We start from the raw sequence: 21,466 nt of genomic DNA on the forward strand, positions 1-21,466 counted from the left end.
AAGACTCTGCTTGGTGAGTAATATGTTGATTGCTAATTGTTTCCCATTTAGCAAGGAAGCTATCTTCCCAAAGAAGAAACGTGACATTGTTTTCTCAGGATCCAAAAACATCCCCTTAAAAAGCAGTTTGGATCCCGTTTTTCTGTCTGATACAGCTGGATACCGTTTCATTTGGAATCTGCCATAATTCATCCTAAGACTGGGAAAACAGTTTCTTACAAGCAAGGTGTTTTTTTCTTCCTTGCCTCTTGAGATTAAGTGGAATATTAACTCACGTGCAAATATTTTCTCTGAGCCAACGTATCACATAAATCCCAGTCACATCTGTTTTAGATAAACTACAAGCTGTCTGTACAGGAGTGACTTAAGTCAGCTATTTGACAATAATATAAAGGCTTCACTCCTTTTATCCGGATTAAATTTCAGTCTAAAATAAGTGTAAAAATTTCAGATCTTTTTTCATCCCTCTCAAAATTTTGGTAGTTAGTTGTTAATTACATTATTGATTTGAACGCAGCATGTAAAAGTGATGCAATTTATTAAAAATATTTAACATTTTAAAGTAATTGCTAACTAATGGGGAGACTTGCAGTGTCTGTCGTGTTCAGCTCGTGTTGGGAATCCTTTTCAACTATAGGCTATGTTTTGTGCAATACTCTGCAGTGTAACCTGTTAGCAGGGTATACCAAGCTCTGTTGGTGGGATGTTCTTCCTGGAAATGGCCAAGTAAAACACTTTCGATACTCAGTTCTGATTATGACAGATCTGGAAGCACTGCTGTTGGTAGTGCAGATTCCTGGTTTTGTTGCCACAGTTTAATTTGTCCTCTCTTCTTGCTAAAGACTGGAGATTTGCACAGAATCCAGTCCCTTTTGTTTCTCTGTTCTGACTGGAGCTATTAATGTGCCAAGCACATAGCAATTGGTTACCCAGTGTATATTTGAATGTTGCTTGCTATTATATATATATACTATATATATATATATATATATAAAACTATACTTGTCTGGCATTTGTTAAATTAAGTTAAGTTCTTACTCTTACTCTTAACTCTCAAAATTAAGTTCTCTGTAGCAAAACCATTTTTCTCTCCTGTACCATAGCTTGGGAATTTCTTAATCTTAGACCCGTGGTCTGTTACTTCTGTGGGCTTATTTATGGCACAGTAAAAGCCTTATTTCCAAGCTGTGCTTCAAAATGGGGTGCTATTTTCGTGCTGGACTGTGCATTTTAGCATTAGTGTTTTCAGGGTTTGTGCAATTCTGTGCTGTCTCAGGTTGGACTGGGGGAAAGGACTACGTCTCAGAGGTGCTCTCTCTCTTTAGGGCCCCTTCCAAGAGAGTTTTCTGCTGTCTTATCCAGCCTGGAAGTCACAGTGTGGAGGAGGAAGGCAGGGAAAGGGCCATATCCTGTCTCCTTGCTAGCTCCTCCTTTGCAGTTCTTGTTGTGGGAGATATGTGAAAACAGACGTCTGTTCAGTTCCCACAACGAAAAAATCACAGTTGTTCCTGACACTTCTGTGGAGCGCATAATAGAGAGAAGTCTCTGTGCTCTCCTGCTTTTTCTTTACCTGGCTGTTGCTTTTGTACAGCCTAGAGGAACCACAGAAATGAGGGTTGTTTGCCTGTATGCACGGAAGAAATCTTGTTCTTTTTCTTCATCCTTTTAGGCATTCCCTGCCTCATTTGAGGCTCTTGTTTTACACTGAAATACAGTCAAAATTTATGGCTTAATGTCTGACCAGTGTGGAAGCTTACAAAATGCTTTTGCCCTCATAATCTGCAACTCTCAGAGCTGGTTTTAAACGCATCTGGTTTTGCTGTAGATGCAGCTGACATCTTGCATTATCTTTCTGTCTTTTTCTCTCTCTCTATTTTTTTTTTTTTTTTAATAATATTGCAGCCCTATGGGCCTATGGACTACATGCTGTCATTCTCCCTTGCCTGGCCCAGCCCCCACCTCCCTCCCTTCATTCCTCCCTCCCTCCCTCCCTCCCTGCCGTCCTCTGGACAGAGCTGCGTATTGGCATCACTCAGGGAGCACAGAATGTTATTGTCTGATCATTTCTGCTTCTCATCCCCTTTGGCTGCAGAAACTTCACGTTTTTGCTTTGTGTGTGTGTTTGTAAAGGGCTTCCATGGCTACACAGTGTGTTAAAGGATTTTAATATCTAGGAATTTAATAGTAGCATGTAATGCTTCAAGGCTGTATTGTTCACTTGCAACAATTCTCAGTATTGTTTTCATGCACTAATCTATACTAGATCATTATAATGATATAAAATTCAGCTCTACAATTAAACTGTGGGAAGTGACATAAAAGACCTGAATAACTTGGTTTAAGTGGAACAGATGCTGTTGTTATTCCATGTTAGTGTTCTGTTTTTATTATCTATTTATTCTCCACGATCTTATTGTCTCTGTAGGAATAATTAAAGAAATATTATTTATGTAAGGATAAATATTAAATTCATTATTTTATAAATGTTATGTATTAAAGTACTGATAAATTATGTTGTAATCATAAAGGGCTTATGGGGTTTTTCCCCTATACAACTGGGTGTTATAATACAGTAGTTTACAGATGTTGTTTCTCTGATTTTCCATTTTATCTGTCCTCTGAATTAAAAACAAATAAGCAATATTTGAGCCTAGTGGCATACAGATTAATTAAAAATATTTTTTTAATGTACTATTCTGTGTGTAGGTGTTACCACACGACAGTAAAGCACGTCGTCTTTTTGTAACAACTGGTGGACTTAAAAAGGTTCAAGAAATAAAAGCAGAACCTGGGTCACTTCTTCAGGAATATATCAACACTATTAACAGTTGCTATCCAGAGGAAATAGTAAGGTAGGGAAAATGAAATTTAAAGGATTCATACTTGTAACATTGTTAGATGTTTTTCACAGGAAAAACACAAAGGAAGGATTTAAAATAGTAATTTAACTCCTATGTGAATTTTGGTTTTAATAAAACCAAAGTGTAACATTTGGTTAATTGCCCCAGTGGCAACACAACCTCTGGACACATACATTAGAAAACTTTCGCTTTTTGTCTTTGGAATCAAATTTCTTTGTCTGTCAACAAAGCCCAAATAATCAGGCTCTTGTAGGAAAGTGTGACGAAAAGTCAGTCTGCACTGCCCAGATGGACTCTGAGTCTTCAGTACAACCACTCACATTTGCAAATGTCTGTGGGAAATTTATTTTGGTAACTTATCTGTGGATTACTTAGGCTCCAAAATACAGGTATTGGTGAATCTTTGGTTGCATCCTTGACTTTCATAATAGTGTGTCTGAACTAGTGCATTCAGAGGCTCCTTTGAAACTTCCTCTGATGTACAGAGGGTCCAGAGGCTCTCCTGCACAGTTGGTCTGCCCACAGCTGCCCTTCCTCCCTGAGCCTCATCATGAGGCTTAAGTGTTATATAAAAGGACCATACACCAGCTGTCTGCACCAAGTTGAACTTTGCCCTTAATGAATACAGAAACACTATTAAATAGCTTACAGTCAAAATGTCACCATCCTAAATTGTAGTAATGAGAGAAATGCCCTCCTAGATTCTAGGTATCCATTTACCAGTCCTTCACTCCATCACCACATCAGAAGGACATTGTACTCATGTACTCCCTCTACAGGCTCTGAAAATCCGCATCATCAATTTTAATTATAGCAGCAGAGTTCTTCAGCTAATAGTGCTAGAAACTAAGTCTCACAAAATGAAGCCCTGTTTGCCTCCACAAAGAAAAGCCAGTGGCTGTCAAATGGGTAAAAGCAAAGTCATAAAGAAATTTTATTCTGCATCTAGTACTTCAGAGGGAAAGAGGAATTTGTTTATGCTTTTCTGGATATTAATAATGTTTCTTTGTTATAGCTATTTTTTCCTCTCTGTAAATGAAAAAAGGTTACTCATCTAACCTGGGATGTAATAAAGAAAAAGGCCCCTTTGAGCATCTCCTGCTTGCCTGCCTGTGCTATTGCCTGATGTTGGTTGTGCTGCCTGAGGCACAGCAGCTGTGATAGAATCCAGCTCTGGGTTTGTCCTGGAGACCTGTTATTTTAGGCTGTTTCCAGACTGAATACAGTAATGTATTAGAAAGTTGGCTTTACAATCACAGAAGTAATATGAGATCTAAAAAGAATTAAATCATGCAAAAATTATCCAGAAAATTAAAATTAACAATTTTAAATTATAAATAATATAAAATAAATAGTTTTTCCTTTAAGGGAAATCATAGGGGATTTTTTTTTTTTTAGTATATTTTAGGCCTACATTACATGGAGGTGTGTTCCTCTCTTTCTAGTTGAAGCTTTCAGGGCTCGGAGGTGGCAATTCACCTGCCTGCAAAACTAGAAATATACTGAGATGTATGTTTTTAGAATACTAATTTTTTAGAATACTACTGTATTAGTATTAGATTAGATTAAATTTCAGATAGTCTCAACCTGGAAAAAAAGAACTGAATGCAGTTTTGATGCTTGCATATTGGATCCATGTAGTTGGTCCATTGTGGAAAACCAGCTGAATGAGAGCAGGACAATAATGGCACCATAGAGTCCTACTCTAATGCAAACCTGCTGGATAATGTCCATCCTTGAGTAGCATTAGAGAGAGAAGGTCACTGCAACATTTATTTTTGTTCCAGAACCAGTGTCCCTCTCATGGATGTAGACTTCATGTGAGTTTTGGGGTGTGTGCTTATGTCTGACAAACAGCAGCAGACTATTTGCAGCTGACAGTTCTGTGTAAACTCATGCTTTTTTATTAAAGGCCATACTTTCAAAAGAAGCCAACACCTACATTTCTTAGTAAAGACAATGCTTATGGCAGCTGAAGCTGAACCTATGTAAAATGTAGCTGCTTACCTATGTGCCCTAAAAGTAGCTAATTATATTTTAAAAAACCTGACTTACAAGTATAAATGATAATGTAAGTTGAAAAGCAGGTTGTTATAAGGTTGTTGGGGAGTAACTCTAGAATCCCTTGACCAGTGTTTAATGCTAAGATTTTTTCCTGATCTTTAGAAATATGCATAGTGTTTCATTACTTTGCACAGAACACCCTTTGTTGTCTAACAGACAAACAAAATGTTTCTCTTTCAGGTATTATACCCCTGGATATTCTGAGATACTTCTGGAAAGGGTGGAAAATTACCAACCAGTTTTATAAACTTCAGTGTTTTATTAGAGCTGCATTTCACATTTATGCCTTTATGACTGTAATACAAATACAGCTGTTGAAAGCTTTGCTTGATTCTCAAATCTCCTTCCACTGTTTGAACTACTGAAAAAACTCAGCAATTATAGCAAACTATATTTTGTTCTTTTAAAACTTGTTGCTAAGTTTTTGTTCCTTTTTGCTTTTCTTTAACATTTCTACCAGATATTGCCACATATATGAATGGAATTTCATGCAGGGGTGATGATTTATCACAGAAGCTTTTTTAGAATCAGTCATTTCCTTTTCCTTCCACAAGAAAGGTTTGTTATCTCATTCAAATTTTAGCCTTCTCGGTACTGTTACCATTTTCCCCTTTTGCCTTTGCATATTGTTTAAAGCTTCCCAAGCTTGATGAGGGGAAAAAAGCTGGCCCCTGTGCTTTTTCCAATAATGGAATTCTTTCTGCACTGAGATATCTCCTACTGCTACCTTTGAGGAAGTAAAGTGTTGTGATTTTGCATGTCCAAACATGTTAGTAGCAGCTAAACAAAGAAATAATCAGATCTGAAGATGATACAAGGGCTGAATTCTATATGATATGATAGTGTGGTGATCCTGGCTTGGTAGAATGATACATCTTTTGCAAAAGTCCTCCTAATTAAAGCAGGATTCGCTGTGGAGGAAAGGAGCACTACATTGTTTGGCCCATGCAATGTTCCTCTTGAGAAGGACAGAGTGAACTCAGAACTTCCATTGATGCAAAGGGAAGGACCCTGGGAGCTTTGGTTCTGCAGGGGTCAGCAGCACATTTGTGCTCCTCACAAGAGAGGAGATTTGCTTGGCTGCAGGAACACTGTTGGAAAAGCTCTGAGCACATTCAGAGGCAATCTGAGGACACTTAGCTTGCACTCATTGGACTGATGGGACTAAGGTGGCTTAGGATTTATCCTTCAAGAGCTGAAATACCTGAAGAGTTGAGTTAAAACACATTTGGAACTTAAGTCTTGAAGCTGCAGATCACAGTGATGTAGAGGTATGAGCTCTTTCCCACCTGTAGAACATCCTGAAACAATTTTTACCTTCTGTTGGAGAGTGAAAAGACTTGCATTCTGCTTCCTCCTCTGGTGTATCACACAGCAAACAACCCTCTAGTCTTCCCTAATATGTAACCGTCCTTTACCATTTTTTGTTCTAACCATTTTTCTTTTTCTCATTTGCAGCAGTTTGGAGGGTGTGGTTGTGGGATTTGTTTGTTCATTTTTGGTGGGTTTTTTTTGCATTTTTCCTAAAGACTACTAAATAGAGTTTCTGGAATGGGATATCGATATACTGGCAGCATTTGAAAACCTCCACTGGAGAGTAGCTTACCTACTTTTTTAAACATATAACTGAATGGGTTTATTAAAGAAGGATAGTCTCATCTATTACTTGTAAAGCAGGAGCAAAGACTGATTGCAGTTGGAAATCATTTAGAGTGACTTTTCTTTGTGAAATTCCAAATGATTATTTTTTCAAAATTCTTGTCAGCATATTTTTCAATAGTTCACAGAAACATTGGTGGGCTATCCCGTGTTAAAATTTATTTCTACAGAGGGCTGTGCTCCTGCTGTGAAGTACTTGGTGCTCTCAGGCTCTGCTTTTCAGGAGGAACAGGGGATGCACAGCACCTTACTGTATGGAGACTGAGACGGAAAATGTCGGTGTCATAAATGTTCATGTAGATTCCACACCAGATGGGTTCTTTCCTTAGCCCACAGCTAAGTGAGAAGCCTTGGAACTGACCAGCTTCTACCAAATACCTTTTGGGTTTTAGTGTTTATGTTCTGACATTAATGCTGGGATACTCTGGCACTATTATTGCTAGTGGAAAAACTTTGAGACTCTTAACGATATTGTTGTTAAGAGTAATACTCAATAATTGTCTCATGCATTATGGATATTTAAAAATCAAATCTTGTACAATCTCTGAAACAAAATGCAGTGGAAGGGCTTCAAGGCAGTCTTGAAGGGTCTGAAGCCTCTCTTTTCCCTAAGAGAGCAGAAGTGGTGCAGAGGGCTGCGTGCAGATGGGAGGCAGCAGGGGCGTGGAGCTGTGTGTCCCCATAGCTGCCTCGTGTGCTCAGGAGCACCCCCACCCCACACAATGCTAATGTATATGTGTTGTGCAGAGAGAGCAAAGAGGCTTCAGTCCCCTGACAAATGTGCTCCTGCTGTGTCACACTGTGCTACACTGTAAGGATTCCACAGGGTTAAATTTCAATGCCTAAACAATTTGTTCACAGTCTTTTCACAGTCTTTTTCTGATTCCTGACAAAGGAAATGATTGCACAAGGCAAACCTTCAAAGTGATCTGATTGTGTAGAGCACAATCTAAATCAGACCTAGCAGAAATACATCTTTACATCTGCTGGGCAGCTCTAGCCTAGGCCAGCGGCTGTTTGGCCTCTTGCTGCAAGATTCCTGGACAAATTCCTGGCAAAGTCCTCTCCCATGTAGTTTGAGAGCCGCACAGTTGTTCTTTGCTGGCAGGCTGCTTCTCTTGCACAAACACCTTGTGGCTGCAGGCTTCCCTGGTGGTACATGTCTACACAAGACAGATATAGCCCTTTACAGCAGAATTGTCACTAATTTGTATTTTACTAATGTAACTATGGCAAGAGTTGCTTTTTTCCTGTAGTGTTTCTATTCCGTCCTCTCATTTGGTTTAAGTCATCATCTAAAACTATATTAATGTTTGTAATAGCTACTCTGGCAGGCTTCAAGTGCATATCATTTGTCTCAATTTCATATAATAAAATGTAGATTTGCATTTTAATTCATTCAAATACTGTTTTCATGTGAGTGGGTGACTGTGGTGCTAGAGAAGATGAACAACAGGCTCATTTTGCAGCTTGGCCCTTGCACTGCCTTTGGATGTTTGTCTCAGCTTACCACTCAGTGGTGCCTACTTCGGAGCTTAGGACATACAGGCATTTCAAGTAAGAGTCCCTCTCACAGAGATGGCTTATTAAGACACACAAAGAAAATTAAGCCAGTGCTTTGGCAGAAATAAATGTAAGCCCTTAAATCATTTTGCCTGTTCCTTTGACTGCAGCATTGGGACTTTTCAACTCAAGTCTCTAAAGATCTTCTCTGGGGGCCTGAGCCATGATTTTTGTCTGCATTACTACAGTTATTATTACATCTACAGATGTAAACCAGGACCTTGACAGAACTTGTAGATGTGTAGAACTTTTACCATATTTCATTCAGCGGATGGATTAACTGGCCTACAAAAGCTCCTTTCTTTATCTGAATGACTGGAAACCTAGAGGATCTGAAAAGGGGAAATTCAAGGAGTTCAGCTCTTGTGCATATAATATGCTCTGCATGTCCAGAGGGATTTACCAAGGGATTGCTTTGTCTCATCTGAAGTGATCAAGCTGCTGGAGATCTGCATCTTAACAAACAAATGAACAAAATGTTGAAGGAGTTGAATGGAACTGGTGGAGGAAATGAATCTCATTTTGTGAAGTAAAGCTTAAAGTTACTGTAATTAGGAAGTGGATGGAGTGTGAGTAGATCTTCAAGTGTTCTTGATTTGGTCTAAGGGGTTGTGAATTAGCCTGGCTGAAGGGGAGTTTTAAGCATGGAAAATGCTATGGGATGCTTTCAACTTTGTTATAAGTTGGAGTCCTCTGATTTCTGGGTATGTAAGGTTTGCAGACAATCGTCTCACTATGTTAGGAATCTGTGAAACATGCTTGCCTCCATTTCTTCCTTAATGGCTGCTTGGTTTCCAGTATCTTGGTTGTTGGAATTTTAGATCTCCCTTTGTGACCAAGGGGGAAGGAAATGTGGAGTAGGACTGGGTTGCAAAGCCAGTGGTTCCACTTCTCACACTGACATAGGATTGCTTTTATGGTCTTGGATAATTATTACAAATCCCTATGATTCATCATCTTCATCTGTGAACTATCTGTTCTACTCCTTTGTTAACTTACAGAAGTGCTGGGAAAATTAAATTCATATGAGAGATTGATGCAGCAGAACTTAAGTTCTTTATAACTAATACCATACTCAGAAAGAAATATTGTTCAAGAATCTACAAAAATTTACCTAGGAAATCTTGGAGATGCTGATTTTTAGAATCGTAGTTGAATTAAGAGTCAGTGGATTTTGTGAGTTTCCTCATCTGACACAATTTAAAGGGATCAGAGAAAAAGAGGAAATTATTATATCTTGTGACTATACAAAAACTATTGAAGTTATTTTTGTATAATACTTAACTGATAATATTGATGCTACTGTGCTTTATTCTGCAGCCAGCTCTGTAATTTAGCTAGTGAAAATACTAATTACATTATTACCGCTGCACTGTATTTCTAGATACGGCACAAAAGACTGAGTTAGAAAATATGTATAAGCAATACTACCGCATATTTTGATGATGAGAATGCCTTTTAAACCAGGAAATAATTTTGTGCTGCCTTTCACAAGAAGTTACTCCTGCTTGGGTTAAACGCGTTTCACGGCTGTGTCCCTCCCGCCCCGAGTTCAGACCACGAGGCTCTGAGTGCTCAGCGAGGTGCTGAGGGACCGGGAGCTGCTGTCCATAGCACAAACCGGTTGTGTTCACTCTCATGAATCAGCAAGCCGTGGAGAGGAACAATGCAAGGCTACTAATGTCATCTGTTTAGCATATTTCCACTGAGATTTTGAAGGCTTGCTTTTTCTTCGTAAGTATATGCTTGTTCCGACTTCTAAATTGAGCTAAATTATAGGTACCCAGATTAACATTAGCTGTTCTGCATTTTATTGCTTTGTAACAAAAATTAAACTTCAAGAGGTGAGAAAAGTGTGTTAATGTATTTCTTTAAAACAAAGTTTTTGACTACTTTTTTGTGTCCAATTTAGCAGCAAAACTCTTCATAATCTTATGACAAGATCTGTGCCCTTTGCTCTCAAGGAAAGTTTTGTCTTCACTGATGCAGACTAGTGATGTGTTTATCCCTGTTGTCCTATTTATAATTAGCTCTGATGCCCTCTGAACACATTCGCCTTTCAATCTTAGGTCAGTGTTAAAGCCATTATCAACCTAAAAGGTTGGATTACTATCAGCATTCAGCCTTTGTTGCCCCACAGTAGTATAAATTATATTTCAATCTATTGTTAAAAATTAATAATATGCAACATAGAGGTCTGATGGAATCATGTTAATGAGAACACTGAAGCTTCATTGACTTGTAATATCATTAGAGCTCTGAGACAAGTTTATAGTCTTGTACAAACTATATTTGTGTTGGTTTAGACACAGTATTTTTTTGGTCACACCCAGCCAAATGTTTCCTTACTAAATTAAAATAAATGCTGGTTAACTCAATGAAGTACAAAGATATATAGTGTAATTTCAGGTTCTCAAGTCACAGAAAATAAGCCCCAACAATGGAAATCAGGAGAGAAACCAAAATGATGGATATACTAGAGTGAATATGAACAAAGAAGGAAGGCAGTTCACTGGGCTGGGTGCAGTTAATATTTTGTGACTCAAGTAATGTGTAAAATTTGGAAAGAACATCTCCCATTTGTAGTCTGCCCTGTAACTCCTATGTAACTCCTCCCTGTATACACATATGTACACACTTGCAAGCATAGTCAACCAAAATGTAATCAAAATTATATCTGTCTGCATTCACGAGGCTTGCCTCTGTAAAGCATCTGTAGGGGCTGATGGAGAACAGGTCATGGGCAGCTCCTCTGCGCACTAATGCCAACTTTATGATACTAATTTCCATCAAGGTCAGCAGCACACATCTGATTTCAATTGCAGTGAGAATTGGGCACTAGATCTGCATCACCCGTGCTCTGAACAGCTCTGCTTTCTACTGGAAGCAAAGCAGAAGCAAGAAAATTACTTCCCTGCTTTCTTCTCCAACGGTGCTTCAAATGAGAGAATGGTAGGAACGTTTTTCTAGAACTGAAGAATGGCTCATGCTCGGTGTTAGAAACATAATCTGCACCCATGCAGAGCATGAGATAGAAAGGGAGATTTGAAGAATCAATAACGTACTGGTGTTGCAGCTCTTACCTGCATTGGGAAATGGATGTTAAGGAAGCTTCAAGTTTCCCATCTCCTTTCATGGGTAACACCTTGCTGTAGCTGTCCCCGAGTTTGGTCATGGGGCTCTGCCTCCTGCTCTGGGGACAGGTGATCGCATCAGTGACACCGTGGCAGTGCTGCTCAGGCATTAGATTGTAATTCCTACAGGTATTTTTATTTTATGGCAATGGAAAGGAGAATAATTTAACCTATTTAAAAGCAGTTTAACAATACAAAACTTTCTTGCTTTTAGTCACTGCACAGCAAATCCTATACCAGATTATCTATGAAGGCTACATGGTCTTGGAGCTCACAAGAGACAGGGAAATTTGTCAGTGGGAGGCTGAAGAGGGTTCAAGGAGAGTGGGCCTTGTGCTGGTGCTGCTTGTATGCTGTTGCAGCTAGTGGGTGGAACTGAAATTGGTCTGTCCTTACTTGCATAGTCAAGACCCCACCCTACCTTGGACACAGTATATCCACACCTAGAGCATATGCCTACAGAGGGTTGAGAGATGACACATTGCTCTCCCTGCCTCCATCCCATGTCCACTTGGCATCAGTGCACCAACCTTACCTAGTTGGCTCTGGCACAGTGAGGACTTCCACCGCCTCAGGGTGTCCCAGGGGGGATGTTCACAATGCTTTGAAGCTGAAAACTGCTATGGGTACTACGTACTGTTACTATTCATCAGTGCCATCAGTGTGTAGCTGACCATAACTCATTTTGCTGTGGTAATTCCCTTGGTTAAACTGAAGAAAATGAACAGTTTTGATGACAATGTTTTAAGAAGCTGCCATTTCAGAAGCTGTAGCTGTGCCTGTGATGTATTGCCCTGGCCAACAGCAAGAGCAGAAACTTGGCTTTCCCTCTGAACTGTGGAGCTCCAGTTTGGACCACCTTGCCTTGTTCTTGTATTTTTTTTTTTTTTTTTTAATATGAGACGTGGCCTACTAGTAACAAAATCTGTTAAAATTTTTGCCATGGACTCGAACTATCACAAGGTCATGAATCACTACTTTAGGCCTAGCCCTTCCCCTCCAAAGTGTTTTTTAAAATCCAGATTTGTGTTTATTCTAATGTAGTCATGCAATGTGAATGTTTGGTAAAATTGCCATTTAATTTACAATAGAAGACTGCTTTAGCAGCTGTTTTATAGCAATTTAACTACTCTGACCTAAATGACTGTTCTTAAGAGATTGAAAAGTAATTGAAAATGTAAAAAAGTCCAGGGCTATCTTTTTTTTTTTAAAAAACATCTTTCAAATGGCTTATAAACAACTTGAATTCCTCTGCAGAATTCAGATTAGAGAGGAAAGAATGTCAGTTTACTGGGAATTGTTCTCTGACCACCTGAGAAAAATGAGTTTTTCATCCCCTTGAACATCATCTGGAGTTATAATAAAACATGCTCTCAGCTGGATTCCTTCTGTGTGAAAATAGACAGAGCTACATCATTGCACACCTAGAGGAAGCACACAGAACTATAAAAGCAATCTAAAATCTGGATTTTTTTCTTCTTCTCTGAGGTCACAAGTAGTTTTCTGTAATCTCAATGAATATTATTTGAATTTTGAAAGAAAGATATACCTCTTCCTTCCCCTCAGTGTGAGCAGTCCGAATGAATGGATCTGGACATATTTTGTACAGAGTTAAGTCACTGTCAGGATCATAGTATGAAAACCCTTAAGCAATAGCTATTGAAGGAATTACAAAAATCCACAAAACTAAAAGGTAATTCATGAAAATCCGCAAGTACGTTAATAAAACTTCAGCTGAATGTTCATTCCAATCTGCAGCAGATGAATGAAATGTGGTGCTAGTGGTGTTGGAATCCTGTGGTGATAGACACATGAAGAATAGATAAAAGATGGTTGTTAGTTAGCTAATGGTGCAGACAGGCCATCCTACTTGTCTGGGGAGCTGGTCCTGAAAACCCTCAACCAGGCAAAAGCTTTTGTTGATCTGAGGGTGACTGCGCTGAGGGAACATTCCAGGCTGGGGCATATGGCAGTCAGATGACAATGGTGCAGCTCCCATGATGTGCTCTGGACTGGTGGGATGGTTAGATGACAAAACTCTGCAACTTCACACAAGTGGGGTGTAATTTGAAGCTGTTCTGCAGGGAAACCATAGACAGCAAGTACAATTTCTAAGCTTGATATAAATTCCACCCTGTTTAACTGCCATCAGTTCTACTGCTGCAGATGAGCAAACCGAGTGCAAGAACAAAGCAATGGAGGGAATTGATCTGGCTTCATACTACAATTGAAAATCTCTCCATTAGAAGAGCATTTGCCATAGCCCCAAAAGCACAGAACTCAGGTCTTTGCTGTCGTCTGTTGCCGTGTTGCTGTGCCCTAAGTGGACAGCTGGTCTATTTGCATCCTTCCCTTTCTCCTACTGAGCAAAATAGTGGTTCAGTCACTGTCTTCTGGATTTCCTTCACCTCTTCTCTGTCTCTATTTTTCCCCCCTTTCATTTCTTTAACTGAAATTCACTGATGCACATATCTCCTATGTGATTTTTTTTTCCTGTGGGACAAATGCAGGAATCTCAGCTTTAGCTCCGTCTAATATTTTCCCAGTCCTCATGTACGCCTTCTGTTCTTTGATTCCAAGTCATGATGCTCTTAAATAATTTGTCCCCTGTTTTTGTTTATTTGGCTAATTACTCTTCATATCTCCTTCAGCCCTTCTGAATTACTGCTCCACACATTGCTTGTCATAGTTCACACTCCTTTTGTCTGACTTTGCTTTATCCAAAGCTAGTTACTGAGTGTTGGCAGAATTGTTACAGCATCTCACAAACAGCTGTTTTTTGCTGTGACAGTAGGCTGATGTATGTTCCAGAGTGAACACACAGCCTGCATGTTAAATACTTACAGTGTCGTGACAAGCACAAACAAGTTTTTAAATACTTTAAAAAATAAACAAGATGGAGGTTCAAAATAGGAAATAATTGAAAAGAAACAATCCCAAACTGAGGAGCAGGCATGCTTGAGATGAGACACACAGTATCAGCTGTCAGGTAAATCTCAAATAAGATCTCTTGCAGTAAAAGACTTTGAGAGAAAACCACTGCGGGCCCATGATGTTCTGTGCATAGGCAATGCAGCGTGTGGATGCCTGCACAGTTTCTGCTGGATTGTATCTGAGTAAAGGGATCACAGAGCAAATGCAGCTCTACTTACACAGCAAGAGAGAATGCTTCTGTTTTACAGAATTGATTTATTTCTTCAAATAAACTTTTATCAGACAACTACGTCACGGTCACACTGAGAGGATATTTTAATGAGTGCTTTGGTTTAAAGCTGTGGGGAGTACACTGCTGCTTTCATCCTTCTCTCTCCTCTCTGTATCTTTCCTCCACCTTTCCATTACTTTTCCCCATTAATGTTCAATGCACGCTCTAAGGTATGTCTGTCGGTGGGTATTACTTTCACCAGCCTTTCCTTGCACTAGTATGTCTATAAATGGCAGACAGCATCATTCCTAATTACATGTTGCCCCCAGATGCTCCAAGGGTGATGCTGATGGATTGCTGTGTGGGTGGTGTTGATGGGGCTGGGGGAGGGGAGCCGGGATGCAGCTCCTCTAAGTGGTAGCAGAGGTCTCTCTTCGGGCTGGGCTCACCAGTCCTCCCTCGGTAAAGCGAACTCAAGAATCTCCGAGATCACGGAACTGGGCGTTGGAAAAGGGGACGCAATGCAGGGAAGGCTTCAGAGTACAGCCCAAACAACAGGGGAAGCAGGAGGAGCTGGGAGAGACGGAGAATTCAGCCTTTACCTATCCGTGCAGGAGGCACACAGCACGGAGGGCTGGCAGAGTACACAAGCTGCTACATACATCTTGCTTCCCTGATCTGGCTCGCTCAGCCCCGGGTTCCGCGCCGGGCGCGGAGCTCAGCGCGCAGGCGGAGCGCGGCTGCCCCGCGGCTCGGCTCCTTTCCTTGGGGGTGTTTCGGACAGGCACCCGCTGCCTGGGGCCAGAGATCACCGGCCTGGTAGAAGGCAGACTGGGCTGTGGAACTGAATCAGCCCGAGTTTGGCCGCCAGAAGTGCGGCTGTGGGACTGGCTGAGCCGCTGACTCGTACCAGCCCCGCGGCCGGGCTGAGGAGCGGGCAGAGCCTCGGCAGCCTCGGCCACGAAAAGCACCGCCCTCGGCCCAGGGACGGGCATTCCTCCGCGGCAGGCTGAGGAGGAAAAATGGGGTGCTGAGTGATCCTGGACCTTACAAGTATGCTCACCAAACCCCGGATAAACCCAGAGAACGGTGAGGAGGTGAAAGCTGGGATCTCCAGTCAAGTGTTTGTCGGTTTTGAACAGACCTTTGCTCTGCAAGGTTTGATAATGGGGAAGGAGGAAGTGAGAGAATGCACGTGTGTGAAAGCACATCTGCAAGATCTGTTTCCTTCTCTCTTTAACTGTTCTGTGGTCCTTGAAGGGGTTTATATTTAGTGTGCCTGGCAGGTCAGCCTGCCAGCTGGGCAGCTACCAGGAAGACATGGACTGAATAGACAGCGCTGCCTTTGGGGACTACAGCGATAGGGCTGCATGGGTTTTTCCATCTCAGCCTTAGTACCAGGCTGGGAATTTGCGCCATCAGAGTGTGCGCTGAAACCGGGAAGTGTCTAGGAATGGTGTGCAGAAGCACATTTAAGAATGTAAGACATCCACTGCTGCGTCAGATCGGTGGTCCATCCAACCTGTCTGCCAATGCTGCCTACAGAGAGCAGGAGAGCCTCTCCTCTCTGCGCTCCCCCAGCACCCCCAGTGGCTGGGTTTGGGTGTCAGAGGCTCATCACTGCCTAAGTCTTCTAGTGACTGCTTATAGAGCCATTGCCAACTCACCCAATTTTATTAAGTCCTTCTGCAGTTACTTGCCTGAAAGAACTCTGTGACGTACAAACTTAAGGGCTTCACTGTACACTCCCTGTTCAGGTACTCACTGAAAATGTCGAGTAAAGCAAGTCCCACCAACAATCCCAGAGTGTAGAGATCTTGTTGATGCCTGCTTTCCACCCTGAAAAGTGGCTTTTAAGCCTCATCTTTTGCTTCATGTCCTGCCTCCAATTTTCTATCTGTAAAGAGTCTTCTCATCATGTGGTTAGTTTCTCTGATAAGCTTTGGTATAGAACTTAATCAAAAGTTTTTTCAGAATTGGTCAGTTCTGTGTCTGCTGCACTGACTCTGTCTTTTCTGGTGTGCTCTGAGGGCTGTGGTGGGTTGGTGAGTTACGGTTTCTCTCTGCAGAAGCCACACGACCTTGTTCCCAAGAGACCGTGTTTATCCTTATCTACAGTGACTTAATTTTTTCAGACTCTACTGCCGTTGGTAAGGATGGAGGGCAAACTTCCTGGTCTGCAATTCCCAGGGCCCCTTCTGAAGTCCTTTTATTGGCTGTGAGTTGCAATGGCAGGTTGCCAGCCCACTGACAGCCTGGGCTACCCTCCCCATCCCATGCAGCCTGACACTGAGGGGTGTGGATGAATGGTACAAAGGGACAAAGTGGGGCTCTACTCAGGAGTGGAAACCACCATCCAGAGAAGGGTCAGTAACTAATTTATTTTAACTTCAAAGCACATTTGCTGAACTTCTGAAGGGAGTAGTTATGTGCCAGTTATTTCTCCCCTTCTTCCCCCCAGTGGGACAAGGCATTTTACATGGCTCCTCATACAATGCTCAGTGAAATACAGAGATGAGTAGAGATTAGGTGGAATACAACTTCTGTCATGAGTCTTCTACCTGCTGTTGATATATAATTGGGACTTGGTGGGAGATTCCCTACAGTGTGATGGAAATATCTGTGTGGCAGTGTATTGGAGTGGAGGGTGAAAGGAGAGACTACACTCTCAAACCATCTAGATCAGGATTTAACAGAAGGCATGAGCACAAAACTGAATAGCATAGCTAGATGCAAACCCTTTGGGCCACAGAAACACCACGATGAAAAGTTTTTGGCTCAAGTATTAAAGCAGGTGTCTTATATGACAACTAATGAGGGAGGGACCAATGCTGCTTGGAGCCTCCGAGAGGATCCAGCTTGTGAAAGAGACTGTAAGACAGCAATGCGGTTTTGCAGGTAATGCTGTATACTGGTCATCACCAAAACAGGAAGAAATGAAAATACAAAAGCAAAAAAAGAAATAACAAATAGTAAGTAAAACCACAGGAGGCAGAAGTAAAATGCAATTTTTTTGCTGTCCTCGATGGGACTGCCAAGGAGCTTTGTTCTAGAAAGAGAAAGTGCCACAGCAGGATGGGAATGCTTGCATTGGATGGGTTGTCATATCTGTCGTCATTATAAATATGGACAGATGATGATGATCTCTCCATTCTGTTTCTAGTTTTTCTTAGTCTCTAGAGATGCTCATCCAGCTGTTTTCACCAGAAAATTTATTCAGTTAATTTGTCCACTTTCCTTTCTTGTTTTCTTACAGTGCTCCTTTCCTCCATCAAGCTGGTAGCATCTTCTCTGTGCTCACTGCTGCTTTAAGCCCTTCCTGTTCCTGGAGATGGTGACTACATTCCAGCGCCTGGAGGTGTGTTAGTCTTGTTCCTTCACTGATTTTTCTGCACAATGTGGCATCCCACACTGCTTGAGGAGGCGACAAGGTGGGAGAAGAAAAACAGGCAGTGACTGGGGCTGTTTAAGTGGGTCACTTCTCATAGGTACAGGTTCCTTCCTCTCCTCTTACACACTCATCCCCTGGGTACTGACCCCACGTTAATTTTCTAGCCTGCAGCAGCAGTGTGTCTAAACCCAGGCAGCTGACAGCACAGCTTGAGAATTCAACTACTGCTGTTAGGTTTTGAAGACAAGCAGGTTTCACTGCAGCTTAAGGGAAAGTATTTCTAGAAGCCAGTTCCTCTCCAGAGTTTTCAGAGAAGATGTGTATGATCACTGATATTTTCCAGTCTTGGGTTTTGGTAAACAAGTTGAAGAAAGGTACTCTAGGTATGTTTTGTCTTCCCCCCCCAAATAACAACTAGGCTATAACAATCCTTCCTAGTTATGTAGCTCTCCTCACCCTGAGCTTGTCACAGCCTGTGTTTGAGGAGGACCACTCTGAATGAGATTTATGTGCATTTGGTATAATTTGAAACAGACTGAAACTTAATTTCAGGGTATTTCATGACATGCAGAGCCTTAAAACTGTGATGGAAGTCATCTGGGGACCTGCACTGGCAGTATACAGCCCTTCTCACTGGAGTTGTTCCTACCTGCTTACCACAGCCTGCAAAACAAACAGCCACCCATGGGATCGCAGTGCAGAGAAAATGCAGCGGTGATGGACGATGTCCAGGTGTGACCTTTCACCTGCTACGGTAGTCAAAAATCTTTGTGGGAAGAGTGCATGATGGAAAACTGTGGGATAATAAAATAAATAAATAAAAACCCAATCAGTCAGGTGTAGAATTCTGTTGTTAAAAAAAGTATTAACTGTTTTTGAGATACCCAACCATCCGACAGGCCAGGCCACACCTGGAAGGGCGACTGGTAAAGCCCCGGTCGGCTGAAGAGGTTCAGTCCAAAGGGCAACTGCTGCTGGCAGGGGTAGAGCATATCTTCAGTGAGCTGCTACAATGGATGCAAGAAACTGTGCACACAATCTATTACCAAATGCATGGTGGAAACTTGACATTTCAGCAATGTAATGTGCTTGTTTTTTCCAGTAGAATGAGACTAATATGCTCCTTTTCTGTGCTTGAAGCAGCATCATTCACATCTGAGCTAAATAAATGGGGAAGAAGACAATTTTGGTATCTATTCTAGGCATTGCTAATTTTAGTGTCACTAAGGATTGGGATTTTCTCCCCCCCCCCCCCCCCCCCCCCCTTTTTTTTTTTTTTTTTTAAGGGAATATAACAAAGCACATGAATCTTAGAATAAAAATAATATTGAAGGGAAACATCTCTGCTGTTTTTTTGATACTGGCGCCTTGGTAGCTGCAGTAAATCCCTTATGTTGTCTGGAATGAAAACCAGCCATCAAACTCTGACACAGTGGAGTTATGAAATCTTTCCAGCCTCTCTGAACCCCCAAAGCAAACCAGTGTTTGCGTAGCTGAAATAAATTGAGAATCACCATGAATGAGACCTTCTGAATTCAGTGCCATCAATACAAAAGATTACATCTCTGATCTGTGTGCAAGAGGTTTTGAATCCCAATATTTTTAATCAGTCACCTGTCTCCCTTTTGCAGCTCCTCCTTCTACCATTGTGGTAGTTCATAGAAAACCAGATCTGCGTATCGAAGGTAAACGGTGGAGAAATGCTTGTGCTTGGCCTAGCTTCTTTGAAATGCATGCAGACATATTTATTTCCCCTATGATATAGCTCCTATTATGTGCTTTGCATCTTTAAATGTGTGAAGCATCATGCCTGCCTGGCAGGACCCTGAGATTCAGCACGGAAGAGAGACAGGCTTTGTTTTCTCTCTCATGGAGATTTTGCTTTTGGTCTTTCTTTACCATTATGTTGGCTTATTGAGAGAGTTGGTAAAAAACCCTATCATGTCTTCCCGGTTTCTATACATTTTCTGTGCACAAAGAGCAAAAAGCACATTTTCTCCCTGTGCAGGGAAATGCCAGGAAAAGAAAATGTGCAAAACCTCAATGCAAGAAGCAGCATCTCCTCTGCTGCAGAGCCTTCTCACAGCAGACAGGCAGGCGGAACGCTCACGTTGGAAACTGCAAGACAAAGAAGAGAAACTCGCAGGCACATTCTAGAGTGCCTAAGGACTATTTCTGTTCCTGCCAACCTGCTCCCAGCCAGGACAATAACAAAGGCATGCAGCTGCAGGAGGCCCCATACAGGCCACCACATTTTGCCGATGCAGCATTTGCCATCATTTTTCTGCCTGGTTCATCCAGATTCTAGAGTACAAGAAAGTAAGAACACTGTGGAAGTAAATCTTCGCCTGTGGTAGATTACTAGTTAAACTGGTGAAGCCCTGGTCTGGTTTTGTGAGTTGTTCCACATGAGCAAGCGGAGGGGCTGCAGCCAGCAGGGACCGAGGCTCGGCTGGCTGTGGTGGGGGTGGCTTTCCTGCAGGGTTACATGTTTGAGCCCTGAGCTTTTCAAGAACAAACTTCCTTCTCCCCACTCCTATACGGGCCTCAGAAGCAGAATGAGGTCTGTTTTCTGAGAGGAGGTGAGTGTAAAGCAAGCCAAAGTGAGTGAAGCCACATTAGCATTAGGGTTTGTTTGTATGGTCAGAGGCTTAACCATGCTGTTAGTCCTGATGAGTTCATGAAGAAGTTGTGGCAACTTGTGGGGAGTCCTCCAGGCTTTTTGCAGGAGGTGTGGACTGGCTGTGGTTAGAACTGCATTCCTTCTTCCCCCTGTGTAAGTGACCTCCTTGGAAAATAAACCCCAGGACTTCTGTCAGAGGAGTGTTGCACATGCACTGAATAGTGACACCGCTGTGGGGTGTGTACAGGGAACAGCAGCGCTCATACCAACATCCTCCCTCAGGAATCCTCCTGCGGGAGGACAGTTATAAATAACTCTTTGGTCACTATAATTGTTCTGCCAGTACAGGCTGCCAGAGAAATACATTGACTCAGCACATGCCTGAACAAGGTCCTCTCCCAGGCAGCGCCTCCCACCGTATAAATGTCCCAGCAAAGTCGTGTGGGTGCCTGGCGGGGCAGCCAAGCCCCATCAGCCAGTGCTGAATCAAATCATTGTTTGTAAAACATACTGAAGACAAAAAAACACTGCTCAGGCACTAGCTAATATTATTTTAGTGCCCTCAGTTACAATTCTGTCATTGCAAGAACCTAAGGTACCTTTCCCTGCAGTGGTGACTCTGGGTGTTCCCAGTGGAGAAATGGACATCCTTCTGCCGCTCTCACAGAACTGCGCTGGTCTTTACCGAGCCAAGTAAGATGGCCTGGCGTGTGTTCACTGACAAGAGGAACAAAATTGTCCCTCGTGCTAGCATTCTTAACATCTACTGCTGCAATGGCTTTTATGCCTCTTCTGGCTGCCACAGTCTTACCAAAGAAAGCTCCCTGGCCCTGGCCCTGGCCCTGGCCCAGGTAGGAGGCTACAGTCAATTTTTTTTTGCTGTTGTTCCTGAAACGATGTGAATTCTTTTTGGTAATTACATGGGAGACTCTTCTTATTATTTTAAAATTTGCTTTCAAAATAGTAATTAGGAAGGTGTCATTGTTCATTTTTTAAATCAGGTTCTACATTGAGTAAAGAAACTAG

At 41.9% G+C, this 21,466-nt stretch overlaps 1 protein-coding gene across 3 annotated transcripts in view; it reads left to right on the forward strand.

Annotated features, from left to right (window-relative positions):
- Positions 1–18,984, forward strand: part of SPAG6 (sperm associated antigen 6) — a 47,349-nt gene extending 28,365 nt beyond the window's left edge. Inside the window, exons 10-12 of one of the 3 annotated variants that reach the window (XM_040075433.2) lie at positions 2,707–2,852; positions 17,683–17,784; positions 18,370–18,983. In XM_040075433.2, coding sequence (XP_039931367.1) covers positions 2,707–2,852; positions 17,683–17,764 — 228 coding nt within the window. In that variant the 3' untranslated portion in view covers positions 17,765–17,784; positions 18,370–18,983. Of the gene's footprint in view, positions 1–2,706; positions 2,853–5,105; positions 9,942–17,682; positions 17,785–18,369 lie in introns of those variants that run through there. The other 2 variants (XM_040075442.2, XM_040075448.2) reach the window with 2 other exon arrangements.
- Positions 18,985–21,466: the final 2,482 nt, after the last annotated feature.

This window comes from Hirundo rustica, chromosome 1 (assembly GCF_015227805.2).
Source record: "Hirundo rustica isolate bHirRus1 chromosome 1, bHirRus1.pri.v3, whole genome shotgun sequence".
Taxonomy (NCBI): domain Eukaryota; kingdom Metazoa; phylum Chordata; class Aves; order Passeriformes; family Hirundinidae; genus Hirundo; species Hirundo rustica.